This window comes from Lontra canadensis, unplaced genomic scaffold, assembly GCF_010015895.1.
Source record: "Lontra canadensis isolate GAN:19392208 unplaced genomic scaffold, GSC_riverotter_1.0 scaffold11, whole genome shotgun sequence".
In the NCBI taxonomy this organism is placed as follows: Eukaryota; Metazoa; Chordata; class Mammalia; order Carnivora; family Mustelidae; genus Lontra; species Lontra canadensis.
This window is the reverse complement of record NW_022631005.1, coordinates 24,545,762-24,569,251: the sequence shown is the minus strand read 5'-3', so window position 1 is coordinate 24,569,251 and position 23,490 is coordinate 24,545,762. Positions and strand designations below refer to the sequence as shown.

General features: G+C 36.4%; 1 protein-coding gene across 4 annotated transcripts in view; it reads right to left on the bottom strand.

The window, feature by feature from the left end:
- ZRANB3 (zinc finger RANBP2-type containing 3) overlaps nucleotides 1-23,490 on the bottom strand; it is a 312,440-nt gene that overhangs the window by 84,523 nt on the left and 204,427 nt on the right. For all 4 annotated transcript variants that reach the window (XM_032856167.1, XM_032856166.1, XM_032856168.1 and 1 more), the window contains 2 exons: nucleotides 10,418-10,589; nucleotides 8,652-8,768 (listed from right to left, as the gene is read on the bottom strand). In XM_032856167.1, the coding sequence (XP_032712058.1) occupies nucleotides 8,652-8,768; nucleotides 10,418-10,589 (289 nt within the window). The remainder of the gene's footprint in view (nucleotides 1-8,651; nucleotides 8,769-10,417; nucleotides 10,590-23,490) is intronic.

Below are 23,490 nucleotides of genomic sequence, written 5' to 3'. Positions count from 1 at the left end.
AGTTTGACTTCTTCTTTGCCTATCTGGATGCCTTTAATTTCTTTTTGTTGTCTGATTGCTGAGGCTAGGACTTCTAGTACTATGTTGAATAGCAGTGGTGATAACGGACATCCCTGCCGTGTTCCTGATCTTAGCGGAAAAGCTTTCAGTTTTTCTCCATTGAGAATGATATTTGCGATGGGTTTTTCATAGATGGCTTTGATAATATTGAGGTATGTGCCCTCTATCCCTACACTTTGAAGAGTTTTGATCAGGAAGGGATGCTGTACTTTGTCAAATGCTTTTTCAGCATCTATGGAGAGTATCATATGGTTCCTGTTTTTTCTTTTATTAATGTGTTGTATCACATTGATTGATTTGCGGATGTTGAACCAACCTTGCAGCCCTGGAATAAATCCCACTTGGTCGTGGTGAATAATCCTTTTAATGTACTGTTGGATCCTATTGGCTAGTATTTTGGTGAGAATTTTTGCATCTGTGTTCATCAAGGATATTGGTCTGTAGTTCTCTTTTTTGATGGGATCCTTGTCTGGTTTGGGGATCAAGGTGATGCTGGCCTCATAAAATGAGTTTGGAAGTTTTCCTTCCATTTCTATTTTTTTGGAACAGTTTCAGGAGAATAGGAATTAGTTCTTCCTTAAATGTTTGGTAGAATTCCCCCGGGAAGCCGTCTGGCCCTGGGCTTTTGTTTGCTTGGAGATTTTTGATGACTGTTTCAATCTCCTTACTGGTTATGGGTCTGTTCAGGCTTTCTATTTCTTCCTGGTTCAGTTGTGGTAGTTTATATGTCTCTAGGAATGCATCCATTTCTTTCAGATTGTCAAATTTGTTGGCATAGAGTTGCTCATAATATGTTCTTATAATTGTCTGTATTTCTTTGGTGTTAGTTGTGATCTCTCCTCTCTCATTCATGATTTTATTTATTTGGGCCTTTCTCTTTTCTTTTTGATAAGTCTGGCCAGGGGTTTATCAATCTTATTAATTCTTTCAAAGAACCAGCTCCTAGTTTCGTTGATTTGTTCTTTTGTGGTTTTGGTTTCTATTTCATTGATTTCTGCTCTGATCTTTATGATTTCTCTTCTCCTGCTGCGTTTAGGGTTTCTTTCTTGTTCTTTCTCCAGCTCCTTTAGGTGTAGGGTTAGGTTGTGTACCTCAGACCTTTCTTGTTTCTTGAGAAAGGCTTGTACCGCTATATATTTTCCTCTCAGGACTGCCTTTGTTGTGTCCCACAGATTTTGAACCGTTGTGTTTTCATTATCATTTGTTCACATTAATTTTTTCAATTCTTCTTTAATTTCCTGGTTGACCCATTCATTCTTTAGAAGGATGCTGTTTAGTCTCCATGTATTTGGGTTCTTTCCAAATTTCCTCTTGTGATTGAGTTCTAGCTTCAGAGCATTGTGGTCTGAAAATGTGCAGGGAATGATCCCAATCTTTTGATACCGGTTGAGACCTGATTTAGGACCGAGGATGTGATCTATTCTGGAGAATGTTCCATGTGCACTAGAGAAGAATGTGTATTCTGTTGCTTTGGGATGAAATGTTCTGAATATATCTGTGATGTCCATCTGGTCCAGTGTGTCATTTAAGGCCTTTATTTCCTTGTTGATCTTTTGCTTGGATGATCTGTCCATTTCAGTGAGGGGAGTGTTAAAGTCCCCTACTATTATTGTATGATTGTCGATGTGTTTCTTTGATTTTGTTATTAATTGGTTTATATAGTTGGCTGCTCCCACGTTAGGGGCGTAGATATTTACAATTGTTAGATCTTCTTGTTGGACAGATCCTTTGAGTATGATATAGTGTCCATCTTCATCTCTTATTATAGTCTTTGGTTTAAAATCTAATTGATCTGATACAAGGATTGCCACTCCTGCTTTCTTCTGATGTCCATTAGCATGGTAAATTCTTTTCCACCCCCTCACTTTAAATCTGAAAGTGTCTTCGGGTTTAAAATGAGTTTCTTGTAGGCAACATATAGATGGGTTTTGTTTTTTTATCCATTCTGATACCCTGTGTCTTTTGATTGGGGCATTTAGCCCATTAACATTCAGGGTAACTATTGAGAGATATGAATTTAGTGCCATTGTATTGCCTGTAAGGTGACTGTTATTGTATATTGTTTCTGTTCCTTTCTGATCTACTACTTTTAGGGTCTCTCTTTGCTTAGAGGACCCCTTTCTATATTTCCTGTAGAGCTGGTTTGGTGTTTGCAAATTCTTTCAGTTTTTGTTTGTCCTGGAAGCTTTTAATCTCTCCTTCTACTTTCAATGATAGCCTAGCTGGATATAGTATTCTTGGCTGCATGTTTTTCTCGTTTAGTGCTCTGAATATATCATGCCAGCTTTTTCTGGCCTGCCAGGTGTCTGTGGATAAGTCTGCTGCCAATCTAATATTTTTACCATTGTATGTTACAGACTTCTTTTCCCGGGCTGCTTTTAGGATTTTCTCTTTGTCGCTAAGACTTGTAAATTTTACTATTAGGTGACGGGGTGTGGACCTATTCTTATTGATTTTGAGGGGGGTTCTCTGAACCTCCTGGATTTTGATGCTTGTTCCCTTTGCCATATTGGGGAAATTCTCTCCAATAATTCTCTCCAATATACCTTCTGCTCCCCTCTCTCTCTCTTCTTCTTCTGGAATCCCAATTATTCTAATGTTGTTTCATCTTATGGTGTCACTTCTCTCTCGAATTCTGCCCTCGTGGTCCAGTAGCTGTTTGTCCCTCTTTTGCTCAGCTTCTTTATTCTCTGTCATTTGGTCTTCTATATCGCTAATTCTTTCTTCTGCCTCATTTATCCTAGCAGTGAGAGCCTCCATTTTTGATTGCACCTCATTAATAGCTTTTTTGATTTCAACTTGGTTAGATTTTAGTTCTTTTATTTCTCCAGAAAGGGCTTTTATATCTCCCGAGAGGGTTTCTCTAATATCTTCCATGCCTTTTTCGAGCCCGGCTAGAACCTTGAGAATCGTCATTCTGAACTCTAGATCTGACATATTACCAGTGTCTGTATTGATTAGGTCCCTAGCCTTTGGTACTGCCTGTTGTTCTTTTTTTTTGTGGTGAATTTTCCATCTTGTCATTTTGTCCAGATAAGAGTATATGAAGGAACAAGTAAAATACTAAAAGGGTGGCAACAACCCCAGGAAAATATGCTTTAGCCAAATCAGAAGAGATCCCAAATCGTGAGGGGGTGGGGGGAAGGGGATATAAAGAGGTTCAGAAAGAAAAAAAGAAAAAAAAAGAAAAAAGAAAAAAGAAACAAATAAAAAAAGAAAACCAATAATGAAAAAATATAAAACGGAAATATATATATATATATATATATATATATATATATTAGATAAACTAGTTAAAAAATGTTAAAAAAGAAAAGGGTAAAAGTTAAAAAAATTTAGCAGAAGAAGAGAAAAAAAATTGAAAAAGAATAAAAAATTAAATTAACTGCAAGGCTAAAGAATCATGGGGAGAAAGCCATGAGTTCTGTGCTTTGCTTTCTCCTCCTCTGGAATTCCGCTGCTCTCCTTGGTATTGAAGCTGCACTCCTTGGTAGGTGAACTTGGTCCTGGCTGGATTTCTTGTTGATCTTCTGGGGGAGGGGCCTGTTTTAGGGATTCTCAAGTGTCTTTGCCCCAGGCAGAGTTGCACCGCCCTTACCAGGCGCCGGGCTGAGTAATCCGCTCGGGTTTGCTTTCGGGAGCTTTTGTTCCCTGAGCACTTTCTGTAGAGTTCCGGAGGACGGGAATGAAAATGGCAGCCTCCCAGTCTCCGGCCGGAGGAGCCGAGAGTTTGGGGCCCCACTCCTCAGTGCGCCCTCAGAGAACAGCGCCCAATTGCTTCCGTCACCCTGGCCTCCGGCCACGCTCTGAGCTGACCGAGCCTGCGACCGGTTCAAGGTAAACCCGAGCTGAGAGTCACTCCTCGTCTCTGTCTCTGTAGCCGGCTTCCCCGTTCTAATACCTGCAAGCTCTGCGACACTCAGACACCCCCGATCCTTCTGTGACCCTGCGGGACCTGAGGCCACGCTGACCCCGCGTGCGCTTCACCCCGGTTAAGCCTCTTGAGCGATGTCCCTCAGCGGAACAGACTTTTAAGAGTCCTGATTTTGTGCTCTGTTGCTCCGCCGCTTGCCGGGAGCCGGCCCCTCCCCCCGTGGTCTATCTTCCCGTCGCTTTGGATTCACTTCTCCACCAGTCCTACCTTTCAGAAATTCGTTGATTTTCTGTTTCTAGAATTGCTATTCTTCTTCTCTTCGATCTCCCGTTGGATTTGTAGGTGTTTGCAATCTTTAGATAAGCTATCTAGCTGATCTCCCGCTACCTGAAGTAGTCTCAGCCTGCTACTTCTCCGCCATCTTGACTCAGCACCTGATTGTTTTATCTTTTGAGAATATATTAGTTTCTTAAAGTTGCTTTTTTGTTTATTTCATAATTTCTAGTACGTGCTAGAAATTATGTGCAGGAGAACAGGACAGTCTGAAATAATTGGTATTTATACACTCAGATTTTTGGGGGGGGGGGATCAGCATGAGTGTGGGTAGGAGAGAATCTAGTCAGTACTGAGTTTTATTTAGGTTCCCTTGTATTTAGACTCTCTTTTTGTTACATTTACTCTTAGTACACTGAAAACTTTGAACTCCCCCAGCAACAGGATGCTTCTACCTTGTGATAATGTATGTCATGTGTTTTTCTACTGCATTCTCAGCTTCCAGTAGTTCCTGTATGCCTGCATTATACACAGGTGTTTCTCTCCCCAGGGGTAGACATAACTGGGTGATTTCTCAGTGCTAAGTTCTTGGTAGGGGGCAGGGGACATCTTTGGGTCTCTACAACCAATTCAATGTAAGGCAGTTTCCTTGATCCAGCTGAGACTTAAAGGTGGCACTTTGGGGGAGTTTCTCTCTCTTTCCCTGACACCACACTATGTCTATGGACAGTACTGGGCAGGACCAAAAGAACTCACAGAATGGGAGAAGACATTTGCAAATGTCTTATCAGATAAAGGGCTTGTATCCAAAATCTCTAAAGAACTTATCAAACTCAACACCCAAAGAACAAATAATCCAATCAAGAAACTGGCAGAAGATATGAAATGGCATTTATGCAAAGAAGACATCCAAATGGCCAATAGACACATGAAAAAGTGCTCAACATTATTCAGCATCAGGGAAATACGAATCAAAACCACAATGAGATACCACCTCACACCAGTCAGAATGGCTAAAATTAACAAGTCAGGAAATGAAAGATGTTAGTGAGGATGTGGAGAAAGGGGAACCTTCCTACACTGTTGGTGGGAGTGCAAGTTGGTGCAGTCATTCTGGAAAATAGTATGAAGGTTCCTCAAAGAGTGAAAACAGAGCTACCCTACAATCCAGCAATGCCCTACTAGGAATTTACCCCAAAGATACAAATGTAGTGATCTGAAGGGGCACCTGCACTCCAGTGTTCATAGCAGCAATGTCCATAACAGCCAAACTATGGAAAGACCACAGATGTCCATCGACAGATGAATGGATAAAGAAGATGTGGTATATGTATACAAGGGAATACTACTCAGCCAGTAAAAAAAAAGAAGAAATCTTGCCATTTGTAACAATGTTAATGGAACTAGAGGATATTATTCTAAGTGAAATAAGTCAACCAGAGAAAATCAATTATCATATACTCTCACTCATATGTAGAATTTAAGAAACAAAACAGAGGATCATAGGGGAAGGTAGGAAAAAATAAAGCAAGATGAAATCAGAGAGGAAGACAAACCATAAGAGACTCTTAATCATAGGAAATAAACTGAGGGTTGCTGGAGGGGAGGGGGGTGAGGTGATAGGGTAACTGGGTGATGGACATAAAGAAGGGCATTTGATGTAATGAGTACTGGGTATTATATAAGACTGATGAATCAATGAACTCTACCTCTGAAACTAATAATACAATATATGTTAATTAACTGCATTTAAATAGAAAAAAATAGTTATAAGTACATAAAAATACATGAAATAACTAGAGTAAATCTAGCAAAATGTATTCAATGAAATTAGAAAACAAAGCTGGGAGAAATAAGAGAAGATATTCTTTCCATGGATCAGGAAATTCAATACTATTAAGAAGTCAATTCTTCCAAATGAATTTATAGATACAATGCAATTCCAATCAAAAGTTTGCATTCTTAATAAGCTAATTCTAAACAGTGTAAGGAAAAGCAAAGGACTTACAACAGACAAAATAATTTTGAATAAAGTAGGAGTGAACACCATGTGATTTCAAGCTTTATTAGAAAGGTAGTTTAAACAGATGCGTTAGTGTTGTCAAATGAGATGTATAGGTCAAAGAAACAGACAAGAGTTCAGAAACAGATCCACACATAGATAACCAAATGATTTTTTATGAAGGTGTTAAGGTGAGTCAACGAGAGAAAAATGGTTTCCATAATGAGTATCAAATGAAAATTGAAAATCCATAAACAAAGTAAATAAATAAATAAAACCCCATTCAAACCAAAACAAAATAACTAAATCTCTATCTTTAACTTCATACCACATTTAAAAAAATTAACTCAAAATAGTTCTAGACTTACTTATATAACCCAAAGATATAGCACTTTTAGAAGAAAACACAGAGATCTTTGTGAACTTGGAATAAGCAAAAATTAATTAGGACTGAAATTGCAGAGAACATGAAAGAGAAAATAATAAACTGGACTGTTTCAAAATTTAACTTCTGTTCTTTTAAAGATAATTTCAAGAAAATAAAATGGAATATACAGACTTGGAAGCAATATTTGGAAAGACATATTTTAGAATACTTGTTTCTAAAATATATAAAGAGCTCTGGGGCACTCAGGTGGCTTGGCCTGTTGAGCCTCTCACTCTTGATTTCAGCTCAGGTCATGATCTCAGAGTCATGGGATCGAGCTCCCTGTTGGGCTCCATCTTCAGCGGGGAGTCTGCTTGAGATTCTCTCTCCTACTCCCTCTCTCACCGACCCCCACTCTCTTTCTTGCTAAAATAAATAAATAAATCTTTTTAAAAAAGAACTCTTATAATCCAATATAAATATGGGCTTGCTATGTACAGACTATATGATATATAACAGATATATGATGTCTATTATAGATAAAAACACATGAAAATATGCTATCACTAGACATTAGGAGAAGGCAAATTAAAATGACAATGAAATACCAGTAAATACTGTGGAAAATTGCTAAAACTAAGAAGACTGTCAATACCAAGTGCTGACAAAGATACAGAACCACTGGGACACTCACATGTTGCTACTAGGAATGGACAATGATACTTGAAAAACAAGTTGGCAGCTTTTTATAAAATTTAACCTGTTTCTTCCATATGACCCAACATTCCCACTCCCAGTTATTTACTCAAAGGAAATGAAAATCTGTCCATACAAAGACCTGTACATGAATGATTCCTACAGTTACTCATAATGGCCCAAACTGGTAAGATCCCATTACCATTAACTGGTGGAGGGGAAAAAAAAATTGTTATATATCCAAACACTGGAACATTATTCAGAAATAAAAATGAAGAAACTAACGACATATGCAAAACATGGATCAATATTCAAAAGCTTTATGCTTTAAGCACAAGGCTATATACTCTGTGACTCCGTTTTTGGAACATTCGGGAAAATGCAGAACTACAGTTGTAAAAATTATATCTGTGACTGCTGAGGTGCAGAAGGCAGGGTGTGAGGGAGATAACTGCAAAGGTACATCAGGGAAGTTTTGGGCAAATGGAAATATTCTTTATTTTGATTGTACTGGTGATTTACCCTATGTATTTGTCAAGCCTCATTAAGCTATGTATTTTAAAAGGACAAGTTTCACTGAATGTGAATTACACCTCAACATACCTCACTTAAAAAAATTATCTTATATAAAAAATTTCAGAATTGGAAAAGAGTAACACTCATTAGCATGTCTAAGTTCTATCATGCTAGTAAAAACAAGAATGTGTGATGAATCTACTTTATATGCACACTGAGATTTAAAAACTCTAACACCTCTAATTTGCACTTTTAGACAGAATACGAGCACATCTATCTCTGTAGGGAACTAGAATCATAATACCAATTAAAAATGTTTGACTTAAATAAAAACATTATTTGTAGCAATTATGTATCAAAAACCACAGAAAAATCTGATGACAAAGATGAATATACATATGTCCTTTAAATGAGAACATGTAAAGCATATTATATTCCCTCATCAAAGTGTACCCATATATTGGAAAAGACCAATATATGGGCAGATATAATGGTGTCCATTATACCACTGTTTACTTTGAATATGTTTGAATTTTCCATATCAGATTTAAAAAATTAAATGGATGAGGCACCTGGGTGGCTCAGTGGGTTAAAGGCTCTGCCTTCAGCTCAGGTCTTGATCCTAGGTCCTGGGATCAAGCCCCACATTGGGTTCTCTCCTCAGAAGGGAGCCTGCTTCACCCTCTTTCTCTGCCTGCCTCTCTGCCTACTTGTGATCTCTGTCTGTCAAATAAATAAAAAGTCTTAAAAAAAGTTAAATGGCAAAGACATGTTACAGTATGCAAATAAGCTGCTTAAATAAAAGCATTAAAATACATTAAATAATTTGTATCAAGAGAAACACATGTCTCAGCAATAAGTACCTTGGCAATAGCAGTTTGTTTAAACATTCGAGTAATCAACCCCATGACAGTCTCAGTGGCACCTGAATTTGGAGCTCTCATTAATTTTCCCCACTCTTCAAAGCTGGCATTCAATTCCTATGTGGGAGAAAATAACAATGCTTAGAAATATGGCATAAAGGACAGAAGAACAGGGGCTCTGGGTGGCTCAGTCCATTAAGCATCTGACTCTTGATTTTGGCTCAGGTCATGATCTCAGGGTTATGAGATCCAGCTCCAACTTGGGGGGTCGGCACTCAGCAGGAAGTCTGCTTGGGACTCTTTCCCCCTCCTTTTCCCTTCCCCTCTGATCCTCCCCCACTTCGTGCTCTCTCTTCTCTCAACTAACTAAATAAATAAAATCTTAAAAAAAAAAAGAACAATTAATGCAATAATGAATTTTGTCCTACTTTTTTCTTTTTTCTTTGTAAAGATATGAGAACAAATTCCCAAAGATATCAATGTATTCACTTAAAAACATCAATATGGAGAAAGGTCAGTCACATGTTCACACCAAAGGCAGAAACCAATGAAAAGCTGTGGGTGAAAGCCAAGCTCTTTGCTAACATCATAAATCAAGCAATTAGAGCTTTTCCTTAGGATAAAACATTTTGAAAAGTAAAAATAAAAGTTTATATACATAAAAAAGGAAACAGTGAAAATGTATATGGTAGCAAAGTATTTTCATAACAAGATACGCTTTCATTTAAATATGCATGGAGCACTGGGTGTTATACACAAACAATGAATCATGAAACACTACATCAAAAACTAATGATGTACTGTATGGTGACTAACGACATAATAAAAAAATTATAAGGTTAAAAAAAAGAAAAAAAAATCGGGGTGCCTGCGTAGCTCAGTGGGTTAAAGTTGCCTTTGGCTCGAGTCATGATCCTCCTGGGATCACCCCGCATCAGGCTCCCTGATGAGCCTGCTTCCTCCTCTCTCTCTCTCTGCCTGCGTGCTTGTGATCTCTGTCAAATAAATAATATCTTAAAAATAAATAAATAAATAAATAAGCATGAGGAATATCAGCTAAATAAAAATGTAATGTAATCATACACTGACTCTTTCACTTTTCTTCCTAATGCTAAAATGGTGGATAAAGAAAATCAGATTATTCCTATTTTACCGACAACATATTGTTCAATGGTTATAAAATGTCTACCTTAAATGTTCAAGATAAAACAATGCAATAATAAATAGTCTTTGTCAACAAAGTCCTGTCCAGATTTAAATAAATTTCAGAGAATATATAAGCATGTACATAAGGATTAGGTAAAATACAATTTGACTTTCTAATATATAGACCTTCACATCTTTCAATATGATTAGAATTTTCAGATCTTCAAGAAGAAGGCTATATCCAAGTTATTCTAGAAGACAGCTCATACTTGAAAAAAAATCCTAGAGCAAGAAACATAACTTTGCTTCCTAATTATTGAGCTTTACACCCTATAGGTACTTAGAATTCTTAATACTAAATCTTCATTGCAGTTGAAATACTTTTCTTTTATATTGAGCAGAAGTATTTTTTTTAAATCAATAGGATACTGAATCTTTTCACATTATTTGATGACTGAAAGTTAAATTTTTCCTGTTCTCTTCTTGAAATGAAGTTCATATGTTCTATTAATTAATCCCATTTTAAGAAAACAGACTTTTCCTTCTATGAAATATGAATATGTGCAATGTTTCATTAAAATGACTTAAAGTAAGACTTTGAACCAAACAAGCATTCTCACCTTGGCAGCTGCTGATGGAAGATCAAAGGGAATACGCTGTCTGACTTTGGGGGGCAGCTGGGTTAAAACATCAGTCTTCAATCTTCTGATCATTATGTCACTTAATAGCTGATGAAGTTCATTCAGATTTGATGCCCCTCTACAATCCCACTGAGGCCTTCTACCAAAAAATCTGTTAATATGGAGAAAAACTATATGTAGCAAAGCTGAATGTTAGGAATAGGAAAACAATTTATCCAGTGTTTTCCTTTTAATGACAAGGAGCCGTCACACCGTTTTTACTGTTACTTCTGAATGCAAATCAGTTTCCAAAAGCTCAGCCTGAGAAAGAGTAATGAGTAAGATTACACATTACTCTCAGTCATAGAAAATGTTAATTGTCTAAAGTACTGTTCACGGTGAGTTAATGTAAGGCTAGAATGAACTGATAACTTTAAGTACAACTGGAATTTTAGGTGGGCTCAGAAATGGCAATGTGCTTAACAGATCTAGCCCTAACTAGGCACTAACTGCCAAGACACCAGCTAGTCTACACAATAGCCAAACTACCTAAAATGTCTACCATATCCTCTAAGACAAGCTATCTCCCACTGAGCTATTAAGCAAAGCAGATTCATCACTTGGTGATCACTTGGCCTTTGAAAACAATGGACAGATAGTAGGAAGATATGGTCCATATATACAAATGGAATATTACTCAGCCATCAGAAAGGATGAATACCCAACTGTTTGTATCAACATGGATGGGACTCAAGGAGATTATGTTCAGTGAAATAAGTCAAGCAGAGAAAGTCAATTATCATATGGTTTCACTTACTTGTGGAACATAAGGAATAACACGGAGGACATTAGGAGAAGGAAAGGAAAGGTGAATTGGGGGGATATCATAGGGGGAGGAAAACCATGAAAGACTGTGGACTCTGAGACAGAAACTGTGGGTTTTAGAGGGGAAGGGGTGATGGGATGGGTGAGCCTGGTGGTGGGTATTAAGGAGGTCACGTATTGCATGGAGCACGGGGTGTTATATGTAAACAATGTATCTTGGAACACTGAAAAAATAAAATTACATTTAAAAAAGGAATTAAGGGGCACTGGGTGGCTCAGTGGGTTAAAGCCTCTGCCTTCGGCTCATGTCATGATCCCAGGGTCCTGGGATCGAGCCTTGCATCGGGCTCTCTGTTCAGCGGGGAGTCTGCTTCCCTTCCTCTCTCTCTGCCTGCCTCTCTGCTTACTTGTGATCTCTGTCTGTCAAATAAATAAATAAATAATATCTTTTAAATAAATAAATAAATAAATAAATAATTTAAAAAGGAATTAAAAAAAAAAAAGGACAGAAACCCACTGTGTAAGAGAGAATGGGAAAGAAAACATGGTAAAAAATTTCAACAGATGTTTAGAAGTCAATGCTGACAGATAAGTGGTAACTGACTTGGCAAAAGAAAAGAAGCCATAATGTAAAATGTTTGCGAAAGTGAACATGTCCCGATCTAGAAGATTGGGAATTGGAAGCAGCAAGCACTGAGAGCAGGTATAAAGACAAGGGTTGGAATCTAATGGATCTATTGAACTTAGGCATCAAGACAGCTGGCCTCCTAACATCCCCCTATCATTGTGACAACCGAAAAACTACCCACAAAATTCCGAGTCATCTTCTAGGGGCCCGTATGATTAAAGAGCAGTGATAGAAGACAATTAAGAACAGAAAAACTCCTCGTAGGTTGTAACATGATTACTGATATTAATAAATGAACTATCCATTTTAACGGAATTTGTGTGGTATTTTAGCATAACAGTGTCAATTTGAGATATTTGAAACTTGCTAACAATTTTAAAAATTAAACATATTTGATAACAAACACACAAGAATAGTACAGACAACATTAAAAACATGCACTTAGGGGAGCCTGGGTGGCTCAGTCAGTTGAGGGTCTGCTTTCAGCTCAGGTCGTGATTCTAGGATCCTAGGACTGACCCACACATTAGGTTCCCTGCTCAGTGAGGAGTTCTCTCTCGCCCTCTTTCTTTCTCTCCTGTCTCTCTTCCTTCAGCTTGTTCTCTCGCTCTGTCAGTCTCAAATAAATTAAAAAAAAATAATTAAGTAAATAAATAAAATCTTTAAGAAAAACCATGCACTTGCATGTAGAATTAATGAGAAAAGTTGAGTGAATAATAGATGTAACTACTCTATGATAAAATGATAGATACTGCTCAGTTGTGATAAAAAATTCTTTCTTGTTTAAAAAAAGCTAAGTGGTGGCATTGTAAACAAAGATTTACTAGATTTATTTATATTTGCCATAAATTATATTACTGAGAGTTGATTTACTTTAATGTTTTATGTCTCCATATTAATATTAAAAATTCACACAGTAATGAAAATGGAAAAATAACTTGCCAATACCCAATTATGTCACCATTTTGTCCATTCACAATCATATATGTAGGTTCATTTTGACCTTCTGGTAAAAAAAAAAAAATTCTAGTGTTCAGAACTACCAATGATGGGGAAAAGAGGTTGAATCTTTAGGTTTTTTGCAAATGAAATGTTTACAATTAAAATGAATATTTCAGGGCACCTGGGTGGCTCAGTGGGTTAAAGCCTCTGCCTTCAGCTCAGGTCGTGATCCCAGGGTCTTGGGATGGAGTCCCGCATCTGGCTCTCTGCTCAGCGGGGAGCCTGCTTCCCTTCCTCTCTCTCTGCCTGCCTCTCTGCCCCTTTGTAATATCTGTCTGTCAAATCAATAAATAAAATCTTTAAAAAAAAATGAATATTTCACTTATTCTCCACCTATGCAATATATTCTATAGGACTACAACATGCTAGGTGGACGTCTTCTGGCACAATTGTTCCCCACTGGCACGGACAGCACACAGATGTCTTCAAACAAGCCGACGACACAGGCTGCACTTGCCTCCTTCAGAGCACCAATATTTGTGCTCTGAAAGGGCATGTCTATTTAGAAGTCAGAGCAATCTAAATTTCAGATGCCACTGTACTTGTAACAGGATTTTGATAAAAAGGTTATTTCACATCTTACCCAGGAGAGGATGAACTACTGAGAGAAGCTTTTGTAGCCAGTTACCTCCTGGATGCTTTACCACTGATTGATTGCAAGCCCTATGCTTGGTATGAGCCATGGTTTAGAGAAATCCTTTCTCCCAACACCCTTCTCCTTAGGCCGGAGTGAGACTGCAGGTTGCAATGACTTCTCTAAAGAGCACTGGCAGGGGACACCTGGGTCGCTCAGTTGGTTGGGGTCTGCCTTCAGCTTGGGTTATGATCCCAAGGTCCTGGGATCGAGTTCCACATTGGGCCCTTGCTCAGTAGGGAGCCTGGTTTTCCCTCTGCCTGCCACTCCTCCTGCTTCTGCGCCCCCTCTCTCTGACAAATAAATAAAATCTTAAAAATTAAAAAAAAAAATCACTACTGACAGGATGGTATGCTGAACCTCCTACTTCAAGTTTAGGGTACAAAGGGGAAATGAGATGGGGAAGGAAGGCTAAAAGAAATGTCACCTATAAATGTCTGGTCTCCTCCTGCTAAATTTGATGGTAACTATATATATTTTTGGAGCAGCCTATTCTTTTATTTAAGCAGCTTTATTGAGATGTAATTCATAATGCCATATAATTCATCCATTTAAAGTATATAACTCAATGGTTTCTCAAATATTCTGATATGTGCAACCATCACTACAATAAATGTTAGAACATTTTCAACATCTCAAGAAGGAACCCTATAATCTTTAGCTATCATTCCCTTAATCACTGTCCTGCCTCCCAGCCCTAAGCAACCATTAATCTATTTCCTCTCCCAAAAGATTTCTCTAAACTTTCAAATATACAGACTCATATAGTAGATACTCTTTTGTGATTACCTCCTTTCACTTTTCTTCTTTCAGTGTTTTCAAGGTTCATCCATGCTGTAGCATGTATTCATTCTTTTTTAAGACCAAATAATATTCCATTGTATGGAGAATTCACTATTATTTATCCATTTACCTGTTGATAGACATTTTGGTTGTTTCCAACTTTTGGCTTTTATAAAAACATTCTGAAAACATTCATGAACAAGTATTTGTTTGGACATATATTTTTTCATTTCTCTTGGGTATACACCTAGGTACTGAATAGCTGAATTATATGGTAACACTATGTTTAATTATTTGAGGAAGGGGCGCCTGAGTGGTTCAGTTGTTAACGCGTCTACCTTTGGCTCATGTCATGTTCCCAGAGTCCTGGGATAGAGCCCTGCATCGGGCTCCCTGCTGAGCGGGAAGCCTGCTTCTCCCTCTCCTCTTGCTTGTATTCCCTCTCTCGCTGTCTCTGTCAAATAAATAAATACAATCTTAAAACAAAAATTATTTGAGGAAGTGCCAGATTGTTTTCCAAAGCAGCTGTACCAGTTTACATTCCCACCAGCAGTGTTCAAGGATTTCAGTTTTGCCAAAGCCTCACCAACACTTGTTATTTGACTTTTTGCTTCTAGCCATACTGTTTGATTTACATTTTCCTGATGATTAATGATGACAAACATTCTTTTCATGTGCTTTTTGGCCATTTGTGTACCTTTTTTGGAGAAATGTCTACGCAAATCCTTTGCCCATTTTTGAATTGGGTTGTTTATCTTTTTATTATTGAATTGTATGAGTTCTTTACACATTCTACACCTGAGTCACTTATCAAATATATGCTTTGCCTATATTTTCTACCATTCCGTGGGTTGTCTTCATTTTCTCTGGTTGGGTTGTGTCCTCTGAAGTACAGAAGTTATTAGTTTTCATAAGGTTCAATTTGTCTAGTTGGTATTTTGTTGCTTCTGGTTTCAATGTCATATTTAAGAACTCTTGTTAAAACCAAGGAATAAATTTACCTCTATACTTTCTTCTAATAGTTTTATAGTTTCTGTTTTTACAGAACCATTTTGAGTTGATTTTTGTATATAGAGTGAGTTCAAAGTCCAATTTCATTCTTTTACATATGGCTATCCCAGCACCATTTATTGAAAAGACTATTCTTTCCCCCATTCAATGGTCTTAGTTTCATCTTTAAAAATCAATTAACTGTAAATGTATGAGTTTATTTCTGGGCTACTGATTCTCTTGTTGATCTAGATATTTATTCCTGTAACAATGTCTTGATTACATTGTTGTGATTACCCTTCTAATCAGCAGAGATACTGACAGACTCTTGAGTCTATAGACAAGTTTGAGGAGTATAGCCATCTTAACAGTACTGGGTCTTTTTGATATATTAACACGGGATGTTTTTACATTAATTTAGATCTTCTTAAATTTCTTTCAACGTTTTGTAGCTTTCAGAATATTAGTTTTACACATCTTTTGTAAAATGTATTCCTAAGTATTTTATTCTTTTTGATGCTATTGTCAACAGAATTAATGTAATTTTCGGATTATTCACTGCAAGTGTATAGAAATACAGTTGATTTTTATACAATGATATTATATCCTGCAAAAATGCAGAAATCATTTATTAGTTCTAATGTTTTTTTAGTGGAGTTCTTAGGATTTTCTATATACAAGATCAAGGCATCTGAAAATAGAGATAGACACAGCTTATGAATATATGTTCTTTTATTATCTGTTTCTATTAATTCTTTTGTTTGCTTATTCGTTTCAGATGTTAAGTCCTAATATTATTTAACTTGATTTAAATACTATTAGAAGTAGACCCTAATAGCATGTGATTTCATGTTGGCAAGAGTGATGCATGTTGTTTAAAAAAAAAAAAAAAAGCTAACCAATCTTTTCCTACTAGGATCTGTCTACCATCTACTTTCATTGTAGCCATATGAACTTACTTTTGACTAGAAGGCTGTCTATAGCATTAAGCTGCTGTTTTTCAAATTTTAAAACTATATTTTTAAATAATGACTGAGAATTTTTCTAATTAATGTTAAGACACCAAAACACAGAACCAAGAAGTTCAGGGACATCTAGCAGGATAAATGCCCAAAACAACATACCTAGGCATGTTGTATCCAAACTTCAGAAAATTACAGATAAAAATCTTGGAAGTCAAAGGAAAAAAAAAATTATGCCTATATAGGAGCAAAAGTAAGAATTATATACAGCTTCATCTCAGAAGCCATTAAAACAAGAGAGTGGAGAGAAATATTTGAAGTGTTGAAAGTAAAAACTTACCAATCTCAAATTCTGTACTCTGTGAAATTATTTTTTTTTTCTTTTTCTTTTCTCTTCTTTTGTCAGAGAGAGACAGAGAAGCAGGTTCCCTGCACAAGGAGCCTGATGCAACACTCGATCCCAGGACCCTGGGATCATGACCTGAGCCTAAGGTAGACACTTAACTGACTGAGTCACCGAGTCATCCTCTGTGAAATTAGTTTTCAAAAGTCAAGGAGAAATAAAGACTTTCTCAAACAAAAATTAAAGAAATTTCTTGCTAAGAGACTGGCTTTGCAAGGAATACTAAAAGAAGTTCTTTAGAGTGAAGCAATATGATATAGACTAGAAAATCAGTTGTATATAAGAAGAGAAGAACACTAGAGAACAAGTGAAGGTAAAATAAAAACTTTTTTCTTGTTCTTAATTATCTAACAAATAACAATTTGCTCAAAATAATAATAGCAACAATGTATTCCATTACATTCTTTCTATCTAACTATGACTATACATAAGTAAAATGAATAAATGAAATGAATGACAGCAATGACACAAGGGATTGCAGGGAGGAATCAGGATTATTTTGATAGAATAAGGTACCAGCACTACCACTGAAAGTAGTAGTGTTATTGACCATGGTATGACAATGACATTTGAGATACAATACCAAAGGTGCAATCTTCAACAGATGAATGGATAAAGAAGATGTGGTCCATATATACAATGGAATATTACACAGCCATCAGAAAGGATGAATACCTACCATTTGCAATGACATGGATGGAATTAGAGGGGATTATGTTTAGTGAAATAAGTAAAGCAGAGAAAGACAATATCATATGGCTTCACTCATATGTAGAATATGAGGAATAGCACACAGGACTATAGGGGAAGGGAGGGAAAACTGAATGGGAAGAAATCAGAGAGGGAGGCAAACCATGAGAGACTCTGGAGTCCAGGAAACAAACTGATGGTTACAGAAGGGAAGGGGGTAGGGGGGATGGGAAACCAGGTGATGGATATTAAGGAGGGCACGTGTTGTAATGAGCACTGGGTGTTATACATAACTAATGAATCGCTGAACACTACATCAAAAAAATACCAACCTCGATGTTAAAAAAAAGAATAAAATAAAAATTGTTGATCACTTAAAAAAAAAGAAAAAAAGGAATACAACATGAACTTGAGAATAAAAAAGAGAAGTAATTGATGAGTGGGACTTCATTAAAATAAAAACATTCTGCTCTATGAAAGACAATATTGAGAGAATGAAAAGATAAGCCACACTCTGGGCAAAATATGGGAGACAAACCATAAGAGACTCTTAATCTCAGGAAACAAACTGAGGGTTGCTGGGGGGTGGAGGGGAAAGGACAGGGTGGCTGGGTTATGGACATTGGGGAGGGTATGTGCTAAGGTGAATGCTGTGAACTGTGTAAGACTGTACCCCCAAAGCAAATAATACATTTTATATTAATTTAAAAAAAGATGTATCTATGAAGGACCATTTTCCAAAATATAAAAAGATGCGTAAAACAATAAAAAAAGAACAACCTGATTTTTAAATGGCAAAAGAGGAGATGTGAATAGGCATCTCACCTAAGAAGACAGAGATTCCAAGAAAGCATTTGAAATGATATACAGTATCATAAATCATTAGGGAGTTGCAACATAAAACAATGAGATAACCATATATACCTATTAGAATGGCAAAGTCTTAAACACTAACAATACCAAATGCTAACAAGGATGTGGAACAAGAAGAAATGTAAAAGGGGAACAAGGGGAAATGTAAAATGGTAAAGTCACTTTGGAAGACTATTTGGCAGTTTTTTTACAAAACTAAATATAATCTTATCATACACACAGCAGTCATGCTCCTTGGTATTTACACAAAGGATTTGAGAACTTATGTCTAAACAAAAAAACTGCACATGAATGCTTATAGTCAAACTGCCAAAATCTGGAAGGAACCAAGATATACTTCAGTACATCCCAGCAATGGAATATTATCAGGCACTAAACAAGAATGAGCTATCAAACCATGAAAAGATGTGGAGGAAACTTAAATGCATACTACTAAGTCAAAGAAGCCAATCTGAAAAAACTATACTATGTGATTCCAACTACTAAATAATCTCAAAACGGCAAAACTATGGAAACAATGAAAAGATAAATGGTTGCCAGAAATTACAGAGGAAGGAGGGATGAACAGGCAAAGCAAAGCAAAGCAAAGTTTTAAGGTAGAACTATTCCATATGATACTACAATAGTAGATACATGCTTTATGCCTTTGTCAATACCCACAGAATGTATAATATCAAGAGTGAACCAAAATGTAAATGGACACAAAATGTAAATGGACACAAGGTAATAATGATGTGCCAGTGCAGGTTCATGGACTATAACAAATGTACCAATGTGGTGCAGAATTTCAGAGAGGGAGGTTTTACATTTGTGAGGACAGGGGTATATAGAAACTTTCTGTACTTTCCACTCAATTTTACTGTGAACCCACATGTGCTCTTAAAAAATAGTTTATTAATTAAAACAAAAATGGTGGGGGTGGGTTGTATATATCAATCTCTGCCCTCCATATTCCTCAATTTCTGTTCCCAAAAGCCCACTAAGTCTATGGATCTTCTTAACCAAGACTGCCCAAGATGTCAAATTGTTTAGAATCTTGAGCTAAAGGCCTTTTAAGTGTACATGGACCAAGAATTTTCAAAGGCACAGGAGGATTTTTAAAATAAGAGAAATAGGGGCACGTGGGTGGCTCAGTCGGTTAAGCATCTGCCTTCAGCTCAGGTCATGATCCTGGGATCTGGGGGTCGAACCCCACTTTGGACTCCCTGCTCAGTGGGGAGGCTGCTTTTCTCTCACCTTTGCCCTTCCCTCATGCTCTCTCTCTCAAATAAATAAAAACTTTAAAAATATAAAAATAGGAGAAATAAAGTAAAAAAGCTCAAAACCTAAAAAATCCCCCCAAAGTATTAGCTCCAAATGTCAATACATCAATTCCAATGATAACAGTATAATCAAGTGCACTCTATGAAGTAATTCATTAAACCCTTACAACTCTGTAAGATAGGTAAAGTACGAGTATCATCTTTATTTTATGAAGGAAACAGAAGTATAGAAAGGTTGAAGAATTTGTCCAGGCTCTCAAAGATGGTGACAGCAGCACTAGGATTCAAGCTTGGCAGACAAAACCTAAAGTCCTACTTGAATAAAACCCATCTTGGGTATAATAATTTTATATTTAATATGGAACTTGGGATTATTTTGTTATGTCTGAGTTTATTTGTGTATGCGTGTTTTGGAAGGGAAGGTATATAAAAGTCAGGAGATTCCGAGACTAGGAAGCATTCCTGACTTCAGGTCTTGCCCTTTTCTTTCCTAACTCTCAATTTCCAAAATGTATTAAAAAGGAAGCTCCTCTATTTCAGACAAATGATTGAACACAATATAAGTTGTGCCAAATATGGACTATAAAGCAACTATTCATAAGAACTAAGCATGGGTTGGAGAAAATGGGAGAAGATTTTTGCAAACCATATTTCCAACATGGGATTAATATCCAAAATATATAAAGAACTCATAAAATTTAACAACAAAGCAACCTGGTTAAAAAATGGGCAGAGGATCTAAGTAGACATTTTTCCAAAAAAGAAATACAGGGGACCAAAAGGCACATGAAATGATGTTCACCATCACTAATTATTAGGGAAATGCAAATCAAAACCATGATGAGAGAGCATCTCATACCTTTGGTATGGCTATTATCAAAAAGACCAGAAATAGTAAGTGTTAAAGAGGATATAGAAAAAAGAGAACCCTCATACTCTGTTGGTGGGAATGTACACTGGTATAGCTATTATGGGATACAGTATGGAGGTTCCTCAAAAAATTAAGACTAGAACCACCATATGATCTATCTATTATACTTCTGGGTATTTATGCAAAAAATACAAATATGCTGATTCAAAAAGATATATATACTCCTATGTTCACTGCAGCATTATTAAAAACAGCTAAGAAATGGATATGTCCACTGATGGAAGAATGGATAAAGATGTGGTTTATACATACACACACAGACACACACAAACATACACACACAATGAAGTGCTACTCAGCCACAAAAAAAAAAAAATTATGAAATCTTGCTGTTTGTGACAATATGGATTGATCTTCAAGGTGAAATAAGTCACAAAGGGAAGGGCCATGGTGGGTGGGAAAAATGGGTGAAGGGGACCAAGTGTACGGTGATGGATAGTAACTAGACTTTTAGTGGTGATCCTTGCATAAAGATCTCTAACATATTGCTCTACACTTGAAACTTACATAATGTTATACACCAATTTCACCTCAATTAAAAAAATTTATAAATATTTCCACATCTCTAAATTGAAGAGAACAAGACATTTTTATTTATTAACCATTGGACATATATTTGGAGTGCCTTTACAATATTTTCTATGGCTTATGCTTTGATTGCCTCTTCCTAGGACAACTTTGTATTATTTTCTACAATGAAATAAGATAATTCAGACTTGAATCAAGCGTGGATGATCAAATTTTGCTTTTTATTTTTATTACTTTCTAAAAGTTTCTTTCAGGTTTGTAACTTATTACCAGCATGTTGTATAAAATTACTTTTGAATTGTCAAATTTGAAAAATCTATCAAGTTTCTGCCACATATCAGTTCTATGAGTCAAAGAATTATTCACAGATTAATCCTTTGGCCCTGTACATCTCAACCTTGTTTCTCCATGATTCATATCCTTCCAGCACCAGGTACCAAGGACAAGTTCACAAAGCAGTACATTTGCCGTCCCTATTCTAGAGTATTCCTGGAAGCTGTTCTCTCATTAAGGTGACTACCAAAATTCTAACTATACATGGAAATTACTGAGAACTACAAAAATATAGCCCACTAAATTCGAACTAAATATACCTTCAATATACTTTCCTCTTACCCTGATCCCCCAAAATGCTTAATGATTCTCTAATGATACTCTAATATGAGCACAAAATACAAATACCCATATAATATATAGATATTACATTACACACACACACACCCCCAAACACACACACCAAAACTGAAATAGAAAGAGATCTTTCAGTCTATTAATATTAAAATAGCTTATTTCTATAAAAACAGACACATAGAGCAATGGAACAGAATAGAGAGCCCAGAAATGGACCCTCAACTCCATGGTCAACTAATCTTCAAAAAAGCAGGAAAGAATGACCAATGGGAAAAAGACAGTTTCTTCAACAAATGGTGTTGGGAAAATTGGATAGCCACATGCAGAAGAAAGAAACTGGACCATTTCCTTATACCACATACAAAAATAGACTCAAAATGGATGAAAGACCTCAATGTGAGACAGGAATCTATCACAATCCTTGAGGAGAGAACAGGCAGCAACCTATTCCACCTCAGCCAAAGCAACTTCTTCCTAGAAACATCACCAAAAGCAAGGGAAGCAAGGGCAAAAATGAACTATTTGGACTTCATCAATCTAGATAAAAAGCTTTGCACAGTAAAGGAAACAGTCAACAAAACCAAAAGACAACTGACAGAATGGGAGAAGATATTTGCAAATGACATGTCAGATAAAGGCCTAATATCCAAAATCTCTAAAGAACTTATCAAACTTAACACTCAAAGAACAAATAATCCAATCAAGAAATGGGCAGAAGACATGAACAGACATTTCTGCAAAGAAGACATCCAAATGGCCAACAGACACATGAGAAAGTGCTCAACGTCACTCGGCATCAGGGAAATACAAATCAAATCCACAGTGAGATACCATTTCACACCAGTCAGAATGGCTAAAATTAACAAGTCAGTTAAGGACAGATGTTGGGGAGGATGTTGGCTCTCTGCTCAGCAGGAGGCCTGCTTACCCCCTCCCCCTCTGCCTACCTCTCTGCCTACTTGTGATCTTTTTCTCTCCGTCAAATAAATAAATAAAATCTTAAAAAAAAAAAAAGAAAACTCAATTCCTAGAACATAAAATTAACAAAATTTCTAATGTCTCTACGTAAGCTATGAAACATGAATCTTAAAAACTACTTTGAGATTAATACAGCCATTTTCTCATTCAGATTTACAAAGCAAAATTTCATTTTTCCTTTTCTAAGTAAGAATAAACACAAACTTACTTTTCTTTTTGATAATATATAATTTTAAAAAGGCATTTCTTTATAGGCACAAATTATTAGCTCATGAGGGTGAAATAGAAAGTTTATGGCAAAGAAGAAGCATGCTTATTTGTGTTCCTAGAAACATACACCCAGACACACGAACATATAAAAGCACACACAAAGAGTTAACACTGGATTTTGGAAATTACCCTCTGATTTTTTTTTTTTTTTAAATTTTAAGTTCCCTTAAGTCTCTTAATAGCAATCCTTTTCTCTAACCCCCACCTCCTGGGAAAAACTAATCTGTTTCTGCCCCTATAGTCTTACACATTCCAGAATGGTATATAAACACAATCATGCAGTGTGTAGCCTTTTAAATCTGATTTCTTTCACTTATCATAATGTATTTGAAATTCATCTATGTTATTGTATATATTTGTAGTTAATTTCTTTTCTGATGTGTAATATATTCCATTGTATGGATATATCATGGCTTATTTATATATTTACCAGTTGAAGGCATCTGGATTGTTACAAGCTTTAGGTGACTATAAAAAGCTGTTGTAAACATTTTGCATACAGTTTTTTGGGAGAAAGTATGTTTTCATTTATCTTGACTGAATACCCAAATTGGGATCCTTGAGTTGTATGCTAGGGGTATGTTTAAGTTCATAAGAAATTGGCATGATGTTTTCCAAAGTTTCTATACCATTTTGCATTCTCACCAGCAATATATGTAAGTTCCATTGTTCAGCACTGTTGCC